We start from the raw sequence: 8,888 nt of genomic DNA, 5'->3' as shown, positions 1-8,888 counted from the left end.
CCTGTACAGATATACCTCGTCATCACAGGTGTTATCACCAGTTCCTGTACAGATATACCTCGTCATCACAGGTGTTATCACCAGTTCCTGTACAGATATACCTCGTCATCACAGGTGTTATCACCAGTTCCTGTACAGATATACCTCGTCGTCACAGGTGTTATCACCAGTTCCTGCACATATATACCTCGTCGTCACAGGTGTTATCACCAGTTCCTGCGCAGATATACCTCGTCGTCACATGTGTTATCACCAGTTCCTGTACAGATATACCTCGTCATCACATGTGTTATCACCAGTTCCTGTACAGATATACCTCGTCATCACATGTGTTATCACCAGTTCCTGTACAGATATACCTCGTCATCACAGGTGTTATCACCAGTTCCTGTACAGATATACCTCGTCGTCACAGGTGTTATCACCAGTTCCTGTACAGATATACCTCGTCGTCACATGTGTTATCACCAGTTCCTGTACAGATATACCTCGTCGTCACATGTGTTATCACCAGTTCCTGTACAGATATACCTCGTCGTCACATGTGTTATCACCAGCTCCTGTATGTCATCGTCCCCATTTTACAAATGTTGCGTTTTAATGTTATCAAATATTATCAAATTTCATCAAATAATGCTCTTTATAATTGGCTTTATCATCTGTACAACTGCAACTATCATCAGCATTTCTCCACATTCAATATCCCTGGATAAGTCTTTGAGTTTTGCAATAATCCTCATGCCGCGTCTAAAATTTCATCTTAGTTAGTCTTTGTTGTGCCTGTATCTATTGCTATTTAAGTTAATTTCACACCATGACACTAGTGAAATCTATCACACTAACACACTTTAACGGTTCATACTCTACAGGAGACTTGATTGTTGATTTTCACCTTATTTTGACGAGTTGGTCTCTTGTAGGAAAATGTAGGGGATTAATCTTGGTATAGGAGATTGATGTTGGTAAAGGAGAGTGGTCTTGGTATAGGAGAGTGATCTTGGTAAAGGAGGGTGGTCTTGGTATAGGAGAGTGGTCTTGGTAAAGGAGAGAGGTCTTGGTATAGGAGAGTGATCTTGGTAAAGGAGAGAGGTCTTGGTATTGGAGAGTGATCTTGGTAAAGGAGAGTGGTCTTGGTATAGGAGAGTGATCTTGGTAAAGGAGAGTGATCTTGGTATAGGAGAGTGATCTTGGTAAAGGAGAGTGATCTTGGTAAAGGAGAGAGGTCTTGGTATAGGAGAGAGGTCTTGGTATAGGAGAGTGGTCTTGGTAAAGGAGAGTGATCTTGGTAAAGGAGAGAGGTCTTGGTAAAGGAGAGAGGTCTTGGTATAGGAGAGTGATCTTGGTAAAGGAGAGTGATCTTGGTAAAGGAGAGAGGTCTTGGTATAGGAGATTGATGTTGGTAATGGAGAGAGGTCTTGGTATAGGAGAGTGGTCTTGGTATAGGAGAGTGGTCTTGGTATAGGAGAGCGGTCTTGGTATAGGAGAGTGGTCTTGGTATGAGAAGCGGTCTTGGTATAGGAGAGTGGTCTTGGTGAAGGAGAGAGGTCTTGGTATAGGAGAGTGGTCTTGGTATAGGAGAGCGGTCTTGGTATGAGAAGCGGTCTTGGTATAGGAGAGTGGTCTTGGGAGGGTGGTCTTGGTATAGGAGAGTGGTCTTGGTATGGGAGAGCGGTCTTGGTATAGGAGAATGGTATTGGGAGAGTGGTCTTGGTATAGGAGAGTGGTCTTGGTATGGGAGAGCGGTCTTAGTATAGGAGAGTGGTCTTGGTATGGGAGAGTGATCTTGTGGAAAGTGGTGCATTTTCAACGTAACACCGGGATACGGTCACCATTTAAGTAATTAGAAAAATCACCAATAAAAAGTGTTAAAACAAATTTCGGGGAAAAATGTCATAGACACTCAAATATAGTTTTAATCAAACTAAATACCGTTTCCCATATCCGACTTTGATTGTTAATTATTCCCAATACTGTTGGTTGATTTTACATGTCAGTCTGTCAGGATTTGTCCTCATTTTAGCTACCATTCTTTTCAAATAAGTAAATAAATAAAAAACCTCCAATATAATCGAACTTTGTCAGGTTTTAATACTAAAATATTCCTGTCACCACTCGAGACTCTATACACAGTTACGACAGGTTATCATCATGAAAGACGTTTATAGAAGACAGAATTTCATAACATGTACATTGTGTTTGATTACGATGATGATTTGATACTGCGGTTTAAGCTCTGGAGACAGACTCGGTTAGATGTGCTATCATGACAGGTTACTCCCCAAGTCAACTGTCAGAAATCTAAAATAATCAATAAGTACGATGCCCGTGGATGCCCGATCACTTTAGCAAGTGGTAATGTGCTGTACTTACGTAGACAGTTGATACTGAACTGACGAAATAGGCCATAAAATATGTCAACCGCAGACCTATCATACGTGCTGGTCAGATACCACATGGCCAGCTGTAGGATTTCAAAACTGAGGACAAGAAGTAATACGTATCCAAATCGATTTTGCGTAATAAATGTGTATTGTGAGACGAGGAGGTACTGATGATGCACTAGTTTGTCATGTAGTCTCATTTAGAGGATAACTACCTCGTTAGATCGAATGAATTATCGGTTGTTGTGTGACGATGTGACGTTCGAGTCATTCCCGTATCTACCAGAGGTACACTGTACTTGTCTCATTCCTGTCATTGTAATGAGAACACTAAACCTGAGTCACACTGAAATGTAGTACCAGTAAATATAGGACAATGCTGATAGGTAAGATAGGTTTATAGATACTTAGGAATATTCATTGTTACAACATTTACACTGAAAATACACTCTCCAGTACCATTATCATGTTCTAACGCTGATCATTTTGTTAGGTTTGTTTAAACAATATTCAGCAGATTGACAGATACACATAATTTTATGGGATGGGAAAACAATATTAGACCTTATATTAATTCCTTTCCCATGTTCATACAAAGGCAAATATAAATCTTCGGAACTGGAACATCTAACTTCAACATTGAATGAGAAAGTAATATTTACACATAACAATAACATCTATAAATAAACGCACTTGTGGTGAATAGAATAACAAAATGCAATTTCTAACATAAGTAGTGACGCCTTAACTTATTGGTCTGTAAAATAGGTTACCATTTAGAGCTACTTTCTAATCTATGTAACCATATATAGGTTAGGTTTAAATTAGCTTCCATCGACTGACTTCACGATGTCAAATACATCATAACTTATTTTAGTTAGAGCGTGTGTCTAGTGGAAAAAGGGTTAGACATGGTCAGTAGAAAGTCAATATATACTATTTATAGTATGATCGCGAAATCAGGGATTCCCTAAACAATACATATTTTCTTCTCCCGTTCTACCAGTGGTTTTGAGCTGAAACTTGCTTGAAATGATCCTGAGATAGTTCTCACAACGAGTTGTGATTTCTCAGAGTGTCCAAAATCCAATATGGCCACCAATACCACTATATTGAAAAACATATTTTAAACTTCTCGGGTTCCTTTGCTGAAAAAAAAGAGCTTAAACTTGTTGGAATGTCAAGGAAGGGGATACATCAAACTCAGGTTATTTTTCGGCCTCGTCAAATATTCAAAATGGTAGACATGGCTATTCTGTTCTATGTCATGTATGTATACCTACCCAATGTTACATAGATGTGTAAATATTCCGATCTGTCACATATATATACCTACCCAATGTAACATAGATGTGTAAATATTCCGATCTGTCTCATATATATACTCACCCTATGTAACATAGATGTGTAAATATTCCGATCTGTCTCATATATATTCCTACCCAATGTTACATAGGTGTGCAAATATTCCGATCTGTCTCGTATATATACCCACCCAATGTTACATAGGTGTGTAAATATTCTGTTCTATGTCATGTATATATACCTATCCATTATTACATAGGTCTGTGGATATTTCTCGGTCATTCATACCTATATTCCTTTCCAAAATATACCACCGTAACTATTAGCAAAACAGTGAAAAATACATATACAGTTTTCTAATAAGAAAAGAGATTTTTGTTTAAGTGCGAACACTATTTTCTTTTTTAATTCAGTATTCTTTCTAAAGTTAAAGAGAAAAAGGAATACTTTAATATCCCCGACCCAATCATAGCAACATTTTAAACTGTGCTATCCCTAGTTGATATGATACAAATTGATCTAATAACTGTCAACACTATCACATAAACAACTAAACTCCTATGTATTATAGACCTAGCGCGGCTGTCCTTTCTTCATCAGCTTTTGAACGCGACACTTACTAACGATGATTAGAAACTATTAGAGTTTGATATACATATGTGTTTCTCTTTTGTTGATATTGTCGATTTGTAACACCTAATTTGTTTTCTATTTTAAGAAATGATTACTTGAACTAAGTATCTAGTTGTCTAGAATAGGATTTCTTCCCACTGGGTTGTATTTTAACGTTTAAATGTAGTACAGTATGTTGTTGAAAACATCCTTGGCGTCCTCAAGATCGGAGGAATGATATGTTTACGTCTGAAGGGTAGATATGTCCAAGATTTAGCCTTAGATAAAGAACGGTCAAACTACAGCGGATACTGATTTATGTAGTGATAATAATAAACACAATGACCAAGATACTGATGAGTCGGGCATTGATTACTCTGCCCTACAGACTATTGATGATCGTTATTATACTGCATCGGCACAGATATATGTGTGATCGCTAGTGACACGACAGTTAATGTTGTTTCAGAATAATGTTAGGGTGCACAGTTCTATCTAGAGTTTGTCCGAAGCATCTCATAGGAAAGCTTGTTAATTTGAATCATTCGATCTCTCGTCCATTAAGCGTTCATACTTTCTGCTTGATTTTGATAAAATGGACAATGATTACTGTCTGGTATAGAGAGGGCATACCGTCGACAAATTAAATTGGATGTTTAAAATTTCTTCTTAAAACCTTCGAAATACAATTGATGTTATTGTAAAATGCTGTTATTTTGGATTAAGTATAAAACATATAAATCTATATTATTTTCCTCGCTTTTAACTCCACCGCACGACATTTGATAGAATCTTTCGGTCTGTTGCCGAATGTCTCGAACATTCTGTTGTGCCGATAGACCGTAGTTCAAACCATATCTCAAGGCCAGACAGTCTGAAGCACAACACTGGTTAACTAAAACATTGGTGATAGAGCAATTGTTATTCTTGGTGGAACGTATTGATAGAATTGGTGGTATCGTTTCAGAGAACAGTCATTACGTAAAAAAAAGAGAAGGAATGATGCAAAAGTTATGACATTTTCCCTGGCAGATATTTACGTGATAGCGTTGGTAGATTTGTTGAAACAAAATTGACACTAGGAATACATATTAACAATGTTAGTGACATACTGAGTAAAAACCATTATTTGATTGTTGATATAGGGTTTCGGGGTGTTTTAGGGACATACGCTAGCGTGAGGTACAAACATTATACTTCACAATGTCAAGTAAAGCATAACTTCTTACAAGTTAAAGTGTATGTCTAGTGGGACTAGACGTGGTCAGTAGAAAGTCAATATATCAGCATACCACGAGTCAATATATCAGTATATCACGAGTCAATATATCAGTATATCACCAGTCAATATATCAGTATATCACGAGTCAATATATCAGTATATCACGAGTCAATATATCAGTATATCACGAGTCAATATATCAGTATATCACGAGTCAATATATCAGTATATCACGAGTCAATATATCAGTATATCACGAGGTAGTATATCAGTATATCACGAGTCAATATATCAGTATATCACGGGTCAATATATCAGTATACCACGAGTCAATATATCAGTATATCACCAGTCAAGATATCAGTATATCACGAGTCAATATATCAGTATATCACGAGTCAATATATCACGAGTCAATATATCAGTATATCACGAGTCAATATATCAGTATATCACGAGTCAATATATCAGTATATCACGAGTCAATATATCAGTATATCACGAGTCAATATATCAGTATATCACGAGGTAGTATATCAGTATATCACGAGTCAATATATCAGTATATCACGGGTCAATATATCAGTATACCACGAGTCAATATATATCAGTATATCACCAGTCAAGATATCAGTATATCACGAGTCAATATATCAGTATATCAGGAGTCAATATATCAGTATATCACCAGGTAATATATCAGTATGTCACGAGTCAATATATCAGTATATCACCAGTCAAGATATCAGTATATCACCAGTCAAGATATCAGTATATCACCAGTCAATATATCAGTATATCACCAGTCAAGATATCAGTATATCACCAGTCAAGATATCAGTATATCACCAGTCAATATATCACGAGTCAATATATCAGTATATCACCAGTCAATATATCAGTATATCACGAGTCAATATATCAGTATATCACGAGTCAATATATCAGTATATCACGAGTCAATATATCAGTATATCACGAGGTAGTATATCAGTATATCACGAGTCAATATATCAGTATATCACGGGTCAATATATCAGTATACCACGAGTCAATATATCAGTATATCACCAGTCAAGATATCAGTATATCACGAGTCAATATATCAGTATATCAGGAGTCAATATATCAGTATATCACCAGGTAATATATCAGTATGTCACGAGTCAATATATCAGTATATCACCAGTCAATATATCAGTATATCAGGAGTCAATATATCAGTATGTCACGAGGTAATATATCAGTATGTCACGAGTCAATATAACAGTATATCACCAGTCAAGATATCAGTATATCACCAGTCAATATATCACGAGTCAATATATCAGTATATCACCAGTCAATATATCAGTATATCAGGAGTCAATATATCAGTATATCACGAGGTAATATATCAGTATGTCACGAGTCAATATAACAGTATATCACCAGTCAAGATATCAGTATATCACGAGTTCGGTGATACTGTCATGTTGGTTGTTGACATATAAGTGTAATTTCGTAACCATGATTTCTGTTACATCACAACCTCACTTTCTCGGGTTGTTGTCCGAAATCGACATTCATAGAGGGAAATACCTTGAATTACCTAAGTCATGCTGCGGCGACAATGCGGCAGTAACGTGGTAACTGGTCACAGTTAGTTTCAACAATCAGAACCGTGACATCGTGATATATGTAATCACACACACACACACACACATATATATATTTATATATACAATGTGTGAATATGGAACTATAGGCTTAAACATTCACCTGTGAGATATATGCCAACATATCAAACACTTCTGATAAAGCGAGTGTACTGATGAAGGTGCTAATTGATGTATGTATTTCAGAGAAAAGTTTAAGTCTGGAAATGTATCACAAAAGGTTTTAACAAATGAAAATTTTCAAATTTTTAACTTTCTTCTATTTTTTTTCTCTTTTCTTGACAACATTTATGCTATATTACCAATAGCTACTGCCTTTTTTAACGGTTGCGAGAGCTAATGGTAAACTCCCAAAATATCAGATTTCGAAGTAAAAAAATTAAAATGATGGAAGTTGTTTTCCGACAAGTGAAAGAAACCTACAGCACGTGTAACTGTAGAGCTATTTATATCAACAGGAACACAGAAAGACTGGACAAAACAAGCAAAGGAACACAGAAAGACTGGACAAAACAAGCAAAGGAACACAGAAAGACTGGACAAAACAAACAAAGGAACACAGAAAGACTGGACAAAACAAGCAAAGGAACACAGAAAGACTGGACAAAACAAGCAAAGGAACACAGAAAGACTGGACAAAACAAACAAAGGAACACAGAAAGACTGGACAAAACAAGCAAAGGAACACAGAAAGACTGGACAAAACAAGCAAAGGAACACAGAAAGACTGGACAAAACAAACGAAGGAACACAGAAAGACTGGACAAAACAAGCAAAGGAACACAGAAAGACTGGAGAAAACAAGCAAAGGAACACAGAAAGACTGGACAAAACAAACAAAGGAACACAGAAAGACTGGACAAAACAAGCAAAGGAACACAGAAAGACTGGACAAAACAAGCAAAGGAACACAGAAAGACTGGACAAAACAAACAAAGGAACACAGAAAGACTGGACAAAACAAACAAAGGAACACAGAAAGACTGGACAAAACAAGCAAAGGAACACAGAAAGACTGGACAAAACAAGCAAAGGAACACAGAAAGACTGGACAAAACAAGCAAAGGAACACAGAAAGACTGGACAAAACAAACAAAGGAACACAGAAAGACTGGACAAAACAAGCAAAGGAACACAGAAAGACTGGACAAAACAAACAAAGGAACACAGAAAGACTGGACAAAACAAGCAAAGGAACACAGAAAGACTGGACAAAACAAACAAAGGAACACAGAAAGACTGGACAAAACAAGCAAAGGAACACAGAAAGACTGGACAAAACAAGCAAAGGAACACAGAAAGACTGGACAAAACAAGCAAAGGAACACGGAAAGACTGGAGAAAATAGACAGACTCATGATTCCCAGGTTTACAAGGAACATTTAGAAGACAAAAATGATCTTAATTAGGTACTTAATAATGATAGTATTATAAATAAATGGTTTATTACTACTGGACCTGTCCAGCTGAACAGCACACATTAGTGGTACTTACCGGTTCGACCTGTACTCCAACGGCAAGCGGTAACCACTTAAACATGTGGTTTTATGTCAATTTCCACCTGTGTTATAGGGAGATGGTAAATTCAGCATTGGATTAATGTACATGGTGCAGTTTATGTCGTGTAGATTATAATATATTCATGTGTTCAGAAAATAGATATTTAAAAAAATGGTCATCCGGTCCGAGATATATCTGGCCCTTTTTTGA

The 8,888-nt window shown here is 36.7% G+C and overlaps 1 protein-coding gene across 1 annotated transcript; it reads left to right on the top strand.

Moving 5' to 3' along the window:
• Positions 1–7,562: 7,562 nt before the first annotated feature.
• Positions 7,563–8,564, top strand: LOC132543718 (cylicin-2-like). Its single transcript, XM_060207236.1, has one exon. It carries the CDS (start codon positions 7,563–7,565, stop codon positions 8,562–8,564), a length of 1,002 nt encoding a protein of 333 aa, XP_060063219.1.
• Positions 8,565–8,888: the final 324 nt, after the last annotated feature.

Source organism: Ylistrum balloti, unplaced genomic scaffold, assembly GCF_031769215.1.
Source record: "Ylistrum balloti isolate Yb309-2 unplaced genomic scaffold, AGI_CSIRO_Ybal_v1 Utg369762, whole genome shotgun sequence".
Lineage (NCBI taxonomy): Eukaryota > Metazoa > Mollusca > Bivalvia > Pectinida > Pectinidae > Ylistrum > Ylistrum balloti.
Note: the sequence above shows the minus strand (reverse complement) of the source record. Positions and strands in the feature narration are given on the sequence as shown.

Bases quoted from the DNA above. Each gene is read 5' to 3' on its own strand.
- LOC132543718 (XM_060207236.1), top strand. From the start codon at position 7,563: ATGATGGAAGTTGTTTTCCGACAAGTGAAAGAAACCTACAGCACGTGT.